Here is an 18154-nt window from a genome sequence, read left to right on the forward strand (position 1 = left end):
AAGTTGCTTCTGTTGAATTCTTCATCCAAATATACTACTTCCTGGTATGTTAAAAAGCTCCCATGTGGCAGCTACAGATAAAGTTCTGCAGGCATCTAACCGATGTAGGTGCTGACGTTAGCATTATTTCCAGATCATGCAAGTGCAGTTACTTTGCTAAGCAATATTATAAAACTCCAAAAGGGTATCCATGTATACCAGAAACAGTTAAAATGTTGTACCAGCTAGATAAGAACAGTAGTCATGTTATAACAAGCCAACTTTGATATGACAGCCTCCACCATACCTCTTATGGTTAGTTGTTTTATTTGCTGCATTTTATTGCACTGCAATTGTTTTAACTTGTTTTATTTTAATATTTTAAGGAATTTCTGTCATATGGTATCCAATAAATAGTATAAATAAATATGGTCAATTTTAGTCATGTAAAGGATAAACACTAAATATGAACAAGCATAGTACACAACAAAGCCACATTCAGCCAGTACAGGACACATCAAAACAAAATCACATGTTCATGAATGTATGACCAGTGTAGCACAACACCAATGTGTGAAACATATAAGAGCAGTGTAAATAATGAATCTTGGTGGCCCGAAACAAAATAAAATCACACACGGCCTATAAGGAACTCTAGGTTTTTAAGTTTGACCTAGATTACTAGACATACATTAGCTAAGGGTTGTATCCAATGGTGGTGTACCATCAGTAGGAGAAAAACTGTTAGTGGAATGGATTTCCACTCCCCCTGCAGCCCTCCACACTCTCCCCCCAAAATCTGCTCCAGAGGATTAGGGAACCCTCCAGAGCAGAGTTGGTGCATGCACAGGGAGATGCAGAGGGGAGAAGACAGGAAGTCCTTCTGTGCGAGTGGACTTCCACTCATGCAACGTTGGCTCCAACCCTAAGAGATTTCTATGGACCTCAGTAGAAAAGCACTGCCTTGAAATGCTACCAAAACTTTTCAGTCAACTTACTTTCTTGTCCTGGAGGCCAGAAGTCCTCCCACAAGACAGAGCTCCAACCTTGCCACTTCCATCAAAGTTACTGTGGAAAATGGATAGAGAAAGGCACAACAGCTCGAGAGGAGAAAGCCTGCTTTGCATGTAATGGTGTCAAGTTCAGTTCCTCCCACCTCTGGTAAAAGCAGTATCAGGTTGTAGAACTTCTAAGACCTGTGGCCTGAGATCGTGAATAGCCACTGCCAGTGCTAGACTAGAGAGAACAAGTCCAGTATGCCTTGGTATAAAGGCAACTCCTTCTGTCTTAATAGGTGTCAGACGACTGACCTGACCCCATCCCTTTAGACTTCTTTTTGTGAGGCCATGTAAACACCTTCACTACGAAGTCTTAACATTTGACTGAAGTGGAGGAATCAATTGCAATACCACTCTGACAATTAACACAGCAAAATGAAAACACTTTTCTGACTTTGCAAGAGGATCAGACTGTATATGTAAGATGGAGGGTATGCTGAAGTGAGAAGCTTGCAAAGAGCCACCATGAAAGTTAAACTTTGTTATAATGCCGAATACTTCTGATATAAGCAGTTAGTTCAGAGAGATCACCCACTAGTCAAATTGACAGCAAATCTCTCTTTCCATCGCACACCCACTTAAACACTGGCACGAGCACTATAGTTATGACAAAAGCATTTAAAGGGAATTCTTTAATATCTGGAAGCAAAGACCAAGGAAGTTACTATTTATAAGTTTAAGGAGATAAATACCCGATTATAAACATGCACCCTTCAGGGTTGATTGGGCATATGTGAATGTTTATGCTCAGGTATGTGGACTACCATCTGTTACGGTTCTGTTCCACAATCATTTTTTTTTTCTCCTAGTAGACTAAATCTTCAGTAGACCAAATCTTCAGCATCTTCCAGAATTATCTTAAGCCTTTATTTGACTTGGCTGTTGGTTTTGAGTTTAGATGGTATTGCGGGGGGCAGGCAATGGAAGAATTTCAGCTTTGGCATATGAGACTTTTTCCTAATTTACTTTTAAAATCCACATCGAGTCAAACCCTTGATCTGTTACAACCTGCCCTGAGTCATATATGGAGGTTTAGTAGTGACTCAGTCCTTAAAAACAGCACTGTCAGCTATGCACTGAGAGTGCGCATAGACAAGTCTTGTAGATAGCAACAGGAATTTTAGCAGCTACTTATTTACTCAAAGATCTTGCCTGCAACTACTCAGATGTTCAACACTATAAAGCTTACCTGAGACAAGCATTGCTATTATTGTTAGAGACACTGAACTGGATCCAGATTTACACTGGATTAACTGTGGTGTCAGTAGTGTACTTCCCAGGCCCCTCCTTTCCATGGCAGCCCCCCTCCCCCCAGCTTCCTGAAAATGCTACTGAATTGAGTGAGTTGTGGTATGGGGACAGGATCCCCCCAAATCGGGTGGTCCAACCTTCCCTGAACAGAATGCTTCCTCTCACATAACGTACCTTCCTCTTGTGGAAAGCAGATTCTGGATCCAACCCATTGATGTCTTCCATAATGGCCAATACCCTCCATCCATTACAAATTATAAAATCCAAAATGGAACATAAGCCGTACCGAATGGTACTTCACTTCTTACAGTGAAGTTAAATAAACTAAACCAACTAAAATCTATTGAAGACACAACCCTCCAGTTTTTCAAACACCTGAAGTTTTCAAATATTATCCCCATGCACATGAGACAGCCTCAAAACTCAGATAACCTTTAAATGTGGATTTACTGCTCTTTATTAAAAGCTACAATAAACTTTGTCTTTAAAATCTATTTTATTTTTATTTTGTTTAATAAAAGACAAATACTCCTTAAAATGTCATTTCTTTTCCTTGAAAGAAGCACATTTGTATTCTGCCTTTCCTCCAAGGACCTCAGGAAAGCATATATGGGTTATTTCATCATATACTCACCAACAGTCCTGTGAGCAGAGAGGTAGTGACTTTCCTACAGTCACCTAGCAAGCTTCATGACTGAACTGGGATTTGTACCCAGGTCTCTCCAGTTAAAGACCAACAGTTAAAGACCAACAGTTAAAGACCATGCACTAAATCACACTGTGTCAAGCATGAAAACTGTGAGGGGTCAGGCAAAGAGTTACTTTGCTAATCATAACATATACATTTATAGAGACTAGACTGAGCAAAAGCCTTCTGCGTCTAAGGAATCATTAAACATCAGGGATATGTTATTCCATTTCACTGTTAATAGTATCAGAGAGGCAGCTTCATTACTGACATATGCTCCATTTAGACGTAGAATCCTTAAAATTATCTTTATTACCAGTACATGTTTTAACAGCCCTTAAACAACAATTTAGACTGTTAGGGATGATTATAACCACAAATTCTGAAATAAGAATTTGTAGTAAGTATCTTAGAAGACAATAATTACATTTAATCCTGTTAATGATACTTACAGTACAATTCTATATATTTCTACTAAGAAGTACACCCCACTGAGTTCAATGGGATTTACTACCAGGGAAATGCATATAAGTTTGCTTTAGTTTTTTAAAATCTCCCAAGGATTCATGACACATTACATCTTTTGAACTAATGCCACAATCCGAAGTGTCAAATGAGGTGCATCTGTGCAATCAGCAAAACCGAGGGGCCCCTCCTGTTAGCAGCCCCCAATGCAGCCCAATAAGCTGCTCCTGAAACTTCAGGGAACTTTACAAACTGCCAACACAGCACAATGAGCCATGATGAAAAAGAACCGAAGCCCCAGTGTGCACACACAAACACTTATGCGCATCTAGCGAGCTCCTTGGATCCTGTCCTCATAGTTACCTCTAAAATATTTAAATACCTCTAAATACCTAAAAAAAATATATAACTCGTAGTTTCCCTCAAGTAACTTATGCATTAAAAGTCAACAATCTGAAGAAGGTTCCAAAATACAGTTAGGCATTGACATCTTCCATAGGGAGGCAACACCTGACAAAACTCAAGGCACCTAAAATGGCTCCCGAGATATGACAGAAGCCATTTTAAGTACAGGACATTTTCAAATGTCATCCAGTTGTCTCCAGAAATCATGCAACCTAGCATTTACAGCTGTACTACTATGACTCAAATTGAAATCCTGATTCTACATTGCAAGTTTCACAGCATAATCTTATGCGCATCTACTCAGAGGTTAATATAGCCTTAGATACTTCCCTGTGAAATTGAAGTATTTGAAAGACATGCAGAACTCTTAACAGTGTTTTACTCTCGCCAAGATGAACCTTCAAAAAATGTGACAGTGTTTCCTAGAGGCTCTTGTTTCCCACAGCTGTATTCCCACGTCACAAATTGCACGTCATTACAGAGAACGGGAAATTGTGGCAAGAGAAGCAGCGGGACAGGGTGTGTATCTTAAATCAAACATTTGGTTTTAAATACTTTTTTGACAGGACACCTACATGAAATTCTTTCCAAAGATGACATAAATCATACAGCAAAGAATGCAATGATAAATATGCATTATAAGCTAAATCTTCCCCTTTTCTTAAGTGTGACGTTCTCTCATGTCAACTGACTTTTTAAATTTCAAGCACAGATTTTGGGTCATCTCTTGGTGTAGTAGTTTAAAGATCTTTACACAAACATGATCTTTACACAAACTGTTTCCCACCTCCCAGCAGAGCAGACCAGAGCAGAGGAAGCTGCTCCAGCTGGTCTAGGGACTATAGAAGCAAGCAAGCTCCCAGAGAGCAAGCGAACAGGGAGAGCAAACAGGAGTTGGCCAGGGGAGTTACAGTGGAAGGAGAGACAAAGCAGACAAAGGCAAATAGGTACGTGGGCTGGAGTACGCCCAGGGGGCTGTCCTTTTCCTTGTGAGTGGCTGTGAGCTCACCAGGTGCTCCTGAGAGCTCCAACTGGAGGGAGTGTGGACTGAGTAGTCCCAGAAGCTGTGTGGGCGGGAAGTTTCAATCTGTTTCACGCCCCCCAGCAGAGCAGAGGAAACTGGTCTAGGGACTATAGAAGCAAGCAAGCAAGCTCCCAGAGAGCAAGCGATCAGAGCGAGTGAACAGGAGGAGCAAACAGGAGTTGGCCAGGGAGTTCGGCAGGGGAGGCCCCTAATATTTTTATTTTATTTTAAACTTTTTAAAATTTATTTTTGTTGTAACACACACTTCCATACCAGTGGGACTCCATTTTTAACCTCCAGTGAGTAGAGGACCAGGCACAGTCTACTCTAGAACAATCAGAAAGCTAGACACAAAAAGGGAAAAGAGACTATGGAAGGACAAGACTCTCCAGTGGTGGTTACCTGCAAGGTGTGTGCCATGTTTGTTTTCTTGCCTGAGAACAACATGGCCTACACCTGCAACAAGTGCAAGTTGATCACGCTGCTGGAAGATAAAGTAAGAGGACTACAGCGGCGACTGTCAACCCTGCAGGGAATAAGAAAACACAAAGAGTTCTTGGACAGAATGGTGGAACTACAGCAGCAAAGTGAAGAGCAGAAGCTTGAAGAGCAACAGCAAGCTGAGGCAGAAGAGGGAAATGCTGAGGTGAGGAAAAATGCAGTAGAGGATACTCCTTGGAGAAGGGTGACAGTTAGGAGCAGAAGAACTAGAAGACACTCTGTACCAGTGGAAGCAGTGGAACTATGGAACCATTGCCAGGTACTTGAGGATGAGACTGGAGGACAGCCCGCAGAGAAAGAATTACAGGGGAACCTGCGTAAGAATGAGGAAGCGGCTGAAGGTCAGTCAAGCAGAAAAGATGAAACCAAGGCCTACAACAACAAGAAGAGAAGAGTAGTAGTAGTGGGAGACTCCTTGCTGCGTGGTATCGAAACCCAAGTATGTTGCAAAGACCTGTGGACTCGCCAGGTATGCTGCCTTCCAGGACGGATTAGAGACATGACTGAAGGGTTGCCTGCACTCATAAAGCCCACCGACAGGTATCCCTTTTTCTCATCCATGTGGGAACAAATTATACTGCCAAGCGGAGCTATGAAGAAATCATGTCAGACTTTGAACCTTTGGGAAGGAAACTCAAGAACTTGGGGGCCCAAATAGTTTTCTCATTCATCCTTCCAGTAGTTAGAAGAGGGATAGAAATGGAAAGAAAAATATTCCGGGTGAATGGCTACGACAGTGGTGCCAACGAAAGAGATTTGGATTCTGGGGCCACGGGCTATACTTCCTGGAAGATGGGCTGTTGGCAAGAGACGGGTTGCACCTCACAAAGGGTGGGAAGAACGTGTTTGGCCACAGCATGAAGAACTTTATCAGGAGGGCTTTAAACTGAATCCTACGGGGAAGGGAGATGTAAAGTTGGGGGTAACAGTGGATGAAGGCTCATGAACCGCAATGGAGAGAACAGCTCTAATAGCACCCAATAATAGTCTTCACAAACATGTAGGAAGAAAGCCAGACCATGAAGCATGTGGTCTTCGTTGTCTATATACTAATGCCCAGAGTATGGGAAACAAACAGAATGAACTTGAACTCTTAATACAGGAGGGAAATTATGACTTGATAGGTATAACTGAGACTTGGTGGGATGACTCTCATGACTGGAATACAGCAATTAAAGGATATAACTTGTTCAAAAAGAACAGGAGGAACAGAAAGGGAGGTGGGGTTGCACTATATGTTAAAAATACATATCTCTGCACAGAAATACAGGAGGATGAGCTTGGTAGCCCCATCAAGAGCATCTGGGTTAAAATAAATGGAGCGAAGAATAAAAGGAACACGGTGGTCGGAGTCTACTACCAGCCACCCAATCAAGGACAAGACAAGGATGAAACTTTTGAAGAGCAAATAGCCAATGTTTCAAGGAAGCATGACGTAGTAGTAATGGGGGAATTCAATTTCCCCGATATTTGTTGGGAGACAAATTCTGCAAAACATGGCCCCTCCAGGAAATTCCTGACTTGTATGGCGGATAACTTCCTCCTACAGAAAGTAGAGGAAGGAACTAGAGGATCGGCTATCCTTGACTTGATTCTAACCAACAGAGATGACTTAATGGATAAAAGAGCAGTTACAGGAACCCTGGGGGAAAGTGACTATGTTATACTTGAGTTCTTGGTTCTAAAGGAAGCAAAAGCCAAGTGTAGCCAAACCGTACCCTGGATTTTAGGAAAGCTGATTTTAATCAACTCAGAACAATGAGGAAGGTCCCATGGCCAGTGACTCTAATGAGAAAAGGAGTGCAAGATGGGTTTGGAGTTTTTAAAAAAGGAAATTCTCAAGGCGCAATTACAAACAATTCCAACAAGAAAAAAAGGTGGAAGACAACAGAAGAAGCCAATGTGGCTTCACAAAAAGCTTAGAGATGACCTGAAAACAAAAAAGCACAAGTGGAAGGAAGGCCAAGCAACAAAGGAAGAGTACAGGCAGGTAGCCCAGAATTGCAGGGATGGCATGAGGAAGGCTAAAGCTGAGAACAAGCTGAGGTTAGCGAGGGATGCTAAAAGCAACAAAAAGGCTTTCTTCAGATACGTACATAGTAAAAGAGGAAAGAACTGGTGGTTCAACTATTAAATAAGGATGGCAAAATCATAACAGATGACAAAGAAAAGGCAGAAGTGCTCACTTCCTACTTTGGCTCAGTCTTCTCCCAAAAGAGGGTCTATGATCCCCCAGCAAAGGCGAAGTACAGGCTGAAGGGGCAAGATTGCAGCTTGATAGGCATATGGTCAAGAAACACCTAATTACTTTGAATGAGTTTAAAGCTCCAGGGCCAGATGAGCTGCATCAAAGGAACTGGCAGAAGAACTCTCAGAATCACTGTCTATTCTCTTTGAGAAATTATGGAGGACAGGGGAAGTGCCAGATGACTGGAGGAGGGCTAATGTTGTCCCTATCTTCAAAAAAGGTAAAAAGGAAGAACCTGGGAACTACAGACCAGTCAGTCTGACATCAATCCCTGGGAAAACTCTAGAGCAGATTATAAAGCAATCAGTCTGTAAGCACCTTGAAAACAATGCAGTGATTACTCGAAGCCAACATGGATTTGTCAAGAACAAATCCTGCCAGACAAATCTGATCTCATTTTTTCATCAGGTAACCTCCCTTGTGGACTGTGGGAATGCTGTCGACATAATATACCTCGACTTCCGTCAAAGTGCCCCATGCTATCCTGATGAGCAAACTGGCTCAAAATGGGCTAGATGAAACAACTCTCAGCTGGATCCACAGTTGGCTACAGAATCAGACTCAAGGAGTGCTTATCAACGGGATCTTCTCCAGCTGGGGAGAGGTAACGAGCGGGGTACCACAACGCTCAGTCCTGGGCCCAGTGCTCTTCAGCATTTTTATTCATGACTTGGAGAAGGTGGTGCAGGGAATGCTGATCAAATTTGCAGATGACACAAAATTAGGTGGGATAGCTAATACCTTGGAAGACAGAAACAAAATTCAAAGTGATCTTGATAGAATGGAGCTCTGGGCAGAAAACAATGGAATGAACTTTAATAGGGATAAATGCCAAGTTCTGCACCTAGGAAAAAGAAACCAAATGCACAGTTACAAGATGGGGAATACGTGGCTCAACAACACTACAAGTGAGAAGGATCTTGGAATTGTTGTCGATCACAAGCTGAATATGAGCCAACAATGTGATGTGGCTGCAAAAAAGGCAAATGCTCTTTTGGGCTGCATTAATAAAAGCATAGCTTGCAAATCCTCGGAAGTACTAGTTCCCCTCTACTCAGCACTGGTTAGGCCTCATCTGGAGTACTGTGTCCAGTTCTGGGCACCACATTTTAAGAAGGATGCAGACAAGCTGGAGAGGGTTCAGAGGGGGGCAACAAAGATGATCAGGAGACTGGAAACAAAGCCCTATGAAAACAGACTGAAAGAACTGGGCATGTTTAGCCTTGAGAAGAGAAGACTGAGGGGAGCTATGATAGCGCTCTTCAAGAACTTGAAAGGTTGTCACAGAGAGGAAGGCCAGCATCTCTTCTCGATCATCCCAGAATGCAGGACACGGAATAATGGGCTCAAGTTACAGGAAGCCAGATTCTGGCTGAACTTCAGGAGAAACTTCTTGACTGTTAGAGCAATACGACAATGGAATCAATTACCTAGGGAAGTAGTGGGCTCTCCCATGCTGGAGGCATTCAAGATGAGGCTGGACTCCTGCACTGAGCAGGGAGTTGGACTCGATGGTCTTATAGGCCCCTTCCAACCCTACTATTCTATGATTCTGTGATTCTATGAAATGAAAGACAAGTATTCCAGCCGAAAATCGAGCTACTAAGACATATGGGAGAGACTCTTCATTTTAACCTTGACATTTAACTTCAAAAATAAAAGAATATATTAATTTCTGGAGTGGGACACACCTATCACCTGAATCTTTCAGTTTTAATTGAATCTCAGGCTAAAATCAAGTTTCCTTTAGCTAAAGATAAGACAGTTACCACAGGTTCTTAAGGAATGGCGCAGACCACATTTTGCAATGATCCAGAGTGAAACAGCATTTGGGAGGTTTGATACAAGAATATGAAGCAAGCCCTTTGAAAGACCCTATTGCATATATGCCATTGCTTACATATTCATAAGGTGCCCTGCTTGGTCATGGGCTTTGTTTCCAAGGGCACATCCACGCTGGCTACAGTTTTAGCTTCTGCATGCTATTCAACTGTACCAATTTAAGTTACACTACCTATAGGTTAACAACTCTTTAAACAACAATACAGTGTGCTTTAGCTGATCTCACAACTTTACTAGTATAAAGACAGAATTTCAAAACGCAGGATATTTTAATGGCTTTAGACAGGAACTGAGCACTGTGTGGGCTTAACCTCTAAATGTGAAATGGTGCTTTCCTGAGGCTGTGTATTTTGAAGTGATGCACTGAGCGCTCCCAGTATTCCATACAGACAAACAATTAAGAGCAGTTCAATACTGTATTGTGTGTTCTAATACTGCCGAAGTAAACACATGTACAGAACATTACCATTTTCACCTTAAAACAGATGAAAGCAGGGACTCAATCCTTCTGATGTTTTTGATTCAGTGTACTGTTGAGATTAAAGAATGGATTTACAATTGGATACATCTTCACAATTGACAGAGTATACATGTACTGGGGAGTCTACTCAGAGTATAAAACTTAGCACAAAAAGCAGACATAGGATCAATACATTCCTAATGTAGTACCCTTCTTGGAAAGCTTGAAGACAGATAGATCTTAGGAGCCTCAAAATTTTAGCTTCTCTCACTTCCTTGCACTAGTGGTGCTCCAAACCACACACCTACACCATTTCACAACTGATGCTAGGACCTAAAAGCTTGATTTTAGCATATGGGAATTCAGAACTTTTTTCCAGCCCTAAGTGAGGCTGAGATGAACTTACATGAAAGCCTTACTTTGGAATCAATAGACGTTCTTCTGGACAATATGGTCAGGGAACAGGGCACTAGTAACTTCCACTTGTCTCATACCTTTCACTCCAGTTGTCTCTTACTTCTAAAGGGTATCATTCATTTATCTTTATTCCTCTTGTCTTGCAATGTGCTTAGATATATTTAGAAAGGGAAATCAGGCTCTCTCTTAGGAAAGTTTAAGACCAGCTTCATGGTGCACTGGTTAAAGTGTTGGGCTAGGACAGCCTTCCTCAACCTGGTGCTATGCAGATGTTTTGAACTCCAACTCTCATCAGCCTCAGCCAGCATGGTCAGGAATGCTGGGAGCTGTAGCCCAAAACAACTGGAGGGCACCAGCTTAAGGAAGACTGGGCTAGGACCTGTGTTCAAATCCCCACTTGGGCATGAAGTTTACTGGGTGACCTAAGGCCACTCACTCTCTCCCAGCCCAACTTACCTCACAGGGTTGTTGTGAAGATGCAATGGGAGGGAGAACTATGCATTCTGCCTTGCACTCCTGAGAGGAAGGGTAGGATTAAAAGATAAATAAATGACTAAAATACTTTTTAACACCCTACCAAATCAACTTCATCATTTGGCAAATACTCCTTTGTACTAGTAGAAATTTATTCCAGCAGTCAGACTAAGGGAGACTTTGTGTTTTATACTCTGGCTCCAGAGTATATAATACACGCCACATTAGTTAAAAAGGGCACGTGTGTCTATAACTCAAAGTATGGAGGATCCTTCAGACACAAGAACCTTACCTACCCCTGCCCCACCAAGCCTCCCAAGCCTGTGTGAGAGTGCATTCTAACCCAACATCAACTAACAGGCTATCGACATAATAGATTTACAGAAGAAGAGCACAAGATCGTATCTTGCTAAAAAGCCATTTACAGAAGCAGTCAGTGTCTTTTCCTCACAGTGCCTTTTCCTCAGCTCTGCTGAAGTCAACACCCAGTCTCATATTGATCTGCCATAAAAAAAAAACCCTTCAACAACCTGATCAACTTCTCAAGCTCCCAAACTAACTCAAAACCCAACTGTCAAGAATGAAAATATATAAAACTAAGCTCACTTTAAAAGGTGTAAGATTGTGCTTTGGGAGCCCTCCAAAGGTTTTCAAGGAGAAAGGAGAAGATCAGTACCAAAACAAGACATCTGCATTATACTAAAAGCATTGAGAACAGAAAAAAGTAAAACATTTCATGCTGATCAGCTAAAAAAAGGTGATGTATTATGGATCAGCCACAAGACTTTGTTTTTGCTACAACAAACAGCTACCTCTCTGACTGAGAAGCATCATGTATGTCTACTTCTGTACCCTGAAATACAATAAGAGCACAATCCTATGCATGTACAGACTGTAAAATGTCCTATGACTCCCAGCATGCCCCAGCATGGCTTGCTGGGGCATGCTGGGAGTTGTAGGACTTTTTTGTCAAAACGTGCATAGGGTTGCACCTTAAATATGCTTAGGTGCCAGAACCACCAAATACATATGTTCCATACCCAAGCGAAAATTTCCTGTACTGTTTAAGTGTTCCAGGAGAAATATAGTGATGGTGACTAATTTGCATGCCATTTCCATCCCTCTCACTATCTGAAATTGTTAATGGATTTACTGCCATTCCTTGGCAAGTTACTTGTCTTTTAGACACACACTCATATTAGCTGCTATTTTTCACCATTATTTCACTTCAGTAAGGCTTTCCCCTTAGCTACTATATGCAAATTGCAAATCATCATTCTGTTTCCTGGAATTCCAGATATCCTTTAAGGGTGGAAATGGAAATGCTTAATTCCAAGGAAAGCCATGACATGCATTTAATTTAAAAACAAACCCGATCTCTCATTTCACATATGTACTGAGGTCAACTTCCTATGTTAATTTTATTAAAGAGCCAACAGAACTCAACAAAGGTGAGTTTGTGTTAAGAAGATTTAGCCCCCTTAAAGAGGCACTTACCAACCTGTAGTTAGTGTTCCCACTTAAAATACCTCATCAAGGCCAAATAAGAAAAAAGTACTAATTTAAAGTAAACCTATCAATGTTGCACTACTTACACTGGATTATTTTAGCATCCATTTCCCCCACAGCAGTTCAAATCTACTTCAACTCCAAGCAGGTAATTAAAAAATGTAAAGGCTGCTATTCTAAGCGAGCTCACTTCAAAGCAAGCACTACAGATTTTACTTTGAGTCAACATTCAGAAGGCATGAGCTGTAAGCTGCACAGGCAGTGTACCCCAATCCAAATGCTGGTCCCACTAAAAATCAGTTTGACAAGTTAGTTATAAGTAATTAAGAAGTCCCATCAATTTAAATAGGGGTTAAGCACAACTAACTTTCATTGGACAGGAGCCAGCATTTGACACAGGTCTGTAACTTGACAGTTTGTAATACAAACACTTCTCTCAACAAATTCTAGCTTGCTTTTGAGGCCACTTTAGATTTAACATTTTTAGGCCAACTGTAGTTGTCGCCCTCTTCCACCACAAGTTCAGTATGTATTTTTAAACTGGATTACAACTCATTTCCAGCTCGCCCATTGATATCAAAATGAATCCCATTGACAGATGCTTTATTTTGGTTGTTCTGCAACCCTGGCTACTTCACAAGCCCCTAACACACCTTTCAGGATACTACCCACATTTGAGAATGCATATGGCTCAGAGGCCACAACACAACTTGTCCTTCTAATGCACCCCCATTCAAATTGCTGGCAGAGAATCAAGCTGCTATTAAGAACAATAATCTTCTCTGCCATCACAGATCTAAGAGATACTTGCTGCTGGAAACTGTTTTAACTGGGCAATGGTTAGGTTGAATTGCCCCAGAGATACTTAATCATTAACCTTCAGACCTCTCAGCCCTTAATCATTCAGGCAGAGATCTCAGATCTGTCTACACCACCTATATCAAGGTTACTGATGAGCAAAAAACCTACTCTTTACTAAAATGACCTGCAAGAAGCCATAAAAGTAATAATATTCCTTTGCCTATAGGTTCTTGGGAGTTATGCACCCGTTTAACACAAACCTGAACATAGCCACTTGCTTGATGGTCTACAAGTATCCAGGCAAGAAAGCTTTTGTATAATTTAAGAGTTAACTCTCCCTTCCTGCCCAATTTTAGGCTGCTGAAGTGCTACAAATATTGGTATGCATGTGCAAGCAGACTAGTAACACTGTGTGAAATTGTCTGATTTTTTAACATCCTAAACAGTATTTGCAGATAACTTCACCAAACATTCATTTTCTCCATTACTTTTAAGTTAGAAAGGAATACATACTGCTGGCACGGTTATACATATGCATCTTGATTTGATAGAATATAAACTATGCCTGCATCTAGCTAGCTAGTTTAAAATTTGAAATTGTCACAGGTATTTGACCTAATCTGTCTCTAACTACACATTAAAAAGATATTTAGGCACAAGTAGTTGCACCAGAACATGGATACACATTCAAATATGGATCCACATTCAATGTGAATTCCAACACATATCCTGTTTGTACCCACAGTTCCTGATCCAGTAAGTGATAACCATACAGATGTCTACGACTCCATGTGGATGTCCATAGTCTGATAAGGGCATATAAGTCCACACACGGTTTTTCCAGCATCTGTACATTTGCATAAAGTCAAACTGAAACTATCACTAAAAAGTATAAAAAAAATCAGAGTCAAATTTTTTCCTAGTGTACATTGACAGGCACTGATACACACAGGTAAAGCACCAGGCAGGGAAATAATGCCCCAGTAATATATATTATATTAGCTGATAAAATATTAATCTTCATTACACTGGCACATGACCTAAAGTCTTCTGCAATACAGAGTTTCCTCGACAGATGACCCAGAAAGAGCTCCCCAGTGGTGGGAAGTCTGAAAATGACTGCTCTAAAATTTCACTCCAAAAATTGGTTTCTAGTACTGGAGTGGCCCCCTACATCGTCGTTGTAAGGGCCTAGGTAACTGCTGTCTACAGCAGAAATTGTCAGCAAAACTTATTCATGAACAGAAGCAGCTTTAGAAACAAGAATTGTACATCTGTTAGTTGAATAACTACACTTGTAGATGCTGCCACATGAATATAAATTTACATTTCTTCAAATTAAAGAAAAGCCCCACATATAATCTCCATATTACAAATAGGTAATCTTAGAACAGAGTTAGTGATCTGCTACTTGACAGACATGATGTGTTTGCACTGGACCGATACTATTCAGAAAGACAACTGGGCAATCAGCTTTCCCGATACAACACTATTTGGTAGAACTTTAAACATCCCAAATTATATACCTGTACTATGGCAGACATCTGGTTGTCATCAAGATATCTCTTTAAAGCCTTAACCCACCACTCCAAAACCCTTCACACAGTTAAAAATCTTTGGTATATTCTTTGAATGACAGAAGCTTATATGACCACTCTCCTGTTTACAGAATATGCCCATTATTTTATTTTACTCTTTCATACACATGTTCTTTTTATTCTTATTGCAAAAGTTTAAAACTGAATTTTCAGAGTGCTAGACATACAGATGATTTACTTTTTTAAAATACTCTTAATATGAAAGCTGTTTACTTCACTTGGCTTATAAGTAAGGAGCCATAGTTTCAAGATGATGGAACAATCCATCCCTGGATATTTACTAAACACATAGTATTTAGTTTGTCTTTCCTCTTTCCCTAACTTTCAACCCCATCAGCCTGGCCAGAGGCCTTCCCTCAAGTGAGTAATTACTATAGCCAAGGCAAACAAAACAGATATGATCAAGAAACCAGTCATGTTGTGGACACAAACAGTAGCTTTTTCACCTAAAAAATAGGTTCAAGTGTTAAATCATACAAAATAAGTAGCCTGATCATCTAAAAGTATGGTATAGGGAGGGGGGCAAAGGGGTAGAAGTGGCCATTCCCACAAGCATACACACACATTATCAAGAACCTTTCAGCCCTATTAGGATAAATCTTGCTTAGTGTTCTGACTGAACCTATGGAAGGACTCCAAATTCAACAGTATCATATCAGAAAATACTTCTGAATCAAGGCCCAAGACAGGGCTGCCCAGAAGTTCAAGACCACACCTAGTTTCCCCATTTTATTTGTGTGCCCTAGTTGTAGGCTTAGGGTCCCTTGCACAGCTAGAAGGGAGAGGGGAAAAATGGTTTTGTTCCACTGCCTCCCGCCACAGTTTCTTGCTATGTTGTCATCCAAACTTCATTTTACTTCTGAACTACCAACTCCTATGACAAGTATATTTGTTGTAACAAGTAGGTATGAAAAAGCCTCCAGGAAGAGCTTCATAAGGAAGGCAGCAGGCAGGGAGGGTGCAATAACTTAATTATTCTCTAACATCCAAACCACATTCCCACAGTTTTTAGCTTTAACACAACAGGGTTTTCCAACTAAAAAGAAGTTCTCCTTTCCTCACAGAGGTGACCCCCCCCCCATGTTATCAGCAAAGAAATTATAATCAAATTATACTTAACAGGCGAGGGGAGCGGGGGAGAGAAGAGTTCAGGCAAGAAAGTTTCAGCTTGAAGCCCCACACCTACACAACCTCACCCCATACACAGTCACCCCAAAACATGAAGCAATTTCAAATAAAAAGAGGCACACAGACAACGGTGGCCTGAAGCAGTTACTTGAACCGTCCAACTTTCAGGGAGTCCTCTCCAATGACAGGCAGAGAGGCCCAAACTCAGCACAGCCAGGAAGGAAAACATGTTGAAGGGTGGGGAAAGGGTAACCCCATAACGGTTATTTAAGTTGAGGGACGAGATGGAGAAAATGAAGGGGGATACTTCTTTGGTAACCCAATGCCCCAACTTAATATATCCCCCCCAGGCGGGGGGGAGACAATCTTTTAATGTTGGGAATCCCTGCTGGGGGGAGTAGGATATCCTTACTTAAATGGACGGCTATTGCAGCCATTACCTTAACTCCCCCCTCCACACACACACACACACCCCACAGTCTTCCCTAACCTACCTGCTGCAGGGGCATTTCCGAGCCTAACAGTGCCCCCAGGCAGCTCCAAGAGTTGAGAAGCAGGAAGGGCCGCGTGTCTGCGTGTGCGAGAGAGAGAGCCAGACCCGGGCGCACACCCTGTGGGGTCTGGGTGCTCCTGTGCGTGCTTGCCCAGGCCAGAGGAAGAATCTGGCGTGCCCCCCTCCCCCCACTCGGATCAGCGCCCCCCCCACTCCCTCCTTCCCTCCCTCTCCCTCCTTCGCCCGGCTCCCAGTCACAGACGCGGCCTCGGCGCACGTGTGCGAAACGTCACCGCCGAGTCCGGGGGTGAAGCGAAAAAGAGACCAGCGGGACAGAGAGCCTCCCCCTTCCCCCACGGCCATGCTGTCTATTCAGACCCCGAACCCCATCCCCGGGGCCAGGCCAGATCCGGGGCGCGCTCGCGAACGCGCACGCCGACACCCCCGCGCGCCCAGTCCCCAATCCACGGGCTACCCCAGCCCGAGACACCGCTCGCAGCGCCGGCCCCGGCGCTCTCTTTGTTCCTGCCACCAGAAATGAGGGAGAGCGCGGGGGGTGGGGGGCATACTTCCCCCAGTGCCCCCCCGAATTCGGAGGGCGCCCACTTCTTAGCTCCGCTCTGTCGCCCCCTCTGCCCAACCATCCCGTCGCCCAGACACGGTGGCTCCCGCTTCAAGCGGGCCAGAGGAAGCCAGAAAAGGGGGGGGGGAGAAAAGTTCGTGGCGAGAGGGGCGATCCCAGACACAAACGTCCCCGCGGCGCCCCCGGCCCTCTTTCAGGCAGCAGCCCCATCCCCCGGTGGGGAAGGAGGGCTGCGCCCGTCACGCACACGCACGCACATAGAGTGGCAAGGAGGAATTACCGAGGATCGGCCTCCACTTTCACCGGCGGGCTGCAGCAGCACCGTCCGCCCGGCGGGCCCGTGCGGGGTGTAGCACAAGGAGGTGGCGGCGGCGCCGCCGCCCACGAGACTGGGCCGGGCGCCCTCCGCCGCGCCACAAGCAGCCCCGGGAAAGCAGGAGGAGACCCACGGCGCCCCCAACGCGGATGCCCCGGAACTGCTGTGGATCTGGATGAAGGCGGCGGCGGCGGGAGCGAAGCGGGCTGGGAGGCTGACGGCGACAGCCGCGGGGGCCACTCCGGAGTCCATGGGAGGCGAGGCCGGCCGTGCGGCGAGGCCGTGCGGCTGGAGTCTCCTTCGCATCCTTCCCCTTGCGGGTCTGCACCAGGAGCGGAGTCTCCTCCCACCCCGCTCGCTTCGCCGCCGACCCCCCCCCCCCCGGGCCTTCCTGGCTCTTTTACTGCTCAATGCCCGCGCCCGCCTCAAAATGGTCCAGGCTGGGGGTACCGGAGGGGCTGCAGCTCGAGGAGGCGACGTCGCTAAGGGGAACGAGCCCGCACAGCGGGCAGATGCGGCGGATGGAACACGGCCACTCCCGCTGTGTGGGGCTGGCTGGAAAATGGCTCCAGGAAGCAGCAGCGGCTGCCGCTGACAATGAATGAAGGGAAGGGAGAGGGGTTACGCGCCAAGAGCCTCCCGCGAAACTCAGATTTCCCGCCCGCTTTTCAAATCAGATTTGCATAACCAGGCCCCTTCGCCACGCCAAGCCTGGAACGCTGTCTCACTGGCCTGCTCCTTCCGCCGGGTCACCCAATCGAGAGAGCCTTCGACACTTTGGTAGCTTCTGATTGGACTGCGGAAGCGCCGGGTTGCCCTGTTTTGCATAGAGTTTTTCTATTGGCTGCGACGTTGGGGGATTCCCTTCTGAGCTGCCGGGATTCCGGACGTTAGCCAACCCCCTTTTTTTTTCT

The 18154-nt window shown here is 43.9% G+C and overlaps 1 protein-coding gene across 5 annotated transcripts in view; it reads right to left on the bottom strand.

Moving 5' to 3' along the window:
- Nucleotides 1–17703, bottom strand: part of E2F3 (E2F transcription factor 3) — a 29809-nt gene extending 12106 nt beyond the window's left edge. For 2 of the 5 annotated variants that reach the window (XM_084850147.1, XM_084850152.1), the window contains exon 1: nucleotides 17205–17699. In XM_084850147.1, coding sequence (XP_084706273.1) covers nucleotides 17205–17546 — 342 coding nt within the window. In that variant the 5' untranslated portion in view covers nucleotides 17547–17699. Of the gene's footprint in view, nucleotides 1–977; nucleotides 4597–16342; nucleotides 16571–17204 lie in introns of those variants that run through there. The other 3 variants (XM_084850151.1, XM_084850148.1, XM_084850149.1) reach the window with 3 other exon arrangements.
- Nucleotides 17704–18154: the final 451 nt, after the last annotated feature.

Source organism: Heloderma suspectum, chromosome 4, assembly GCF_057233095.1.
Source record: "Heloderma suspectum isolate Gila_16-S chromosome 4, 16-S_ref, whole genome shotgun sequence".
In the NCBI taxonomy this organism is placed as follows: Eukaryota; Metazoa; Chordata; class Lepidosauria; order Squamata; family Helodermatidae; genus Heloderma; species Heloderma suspectum.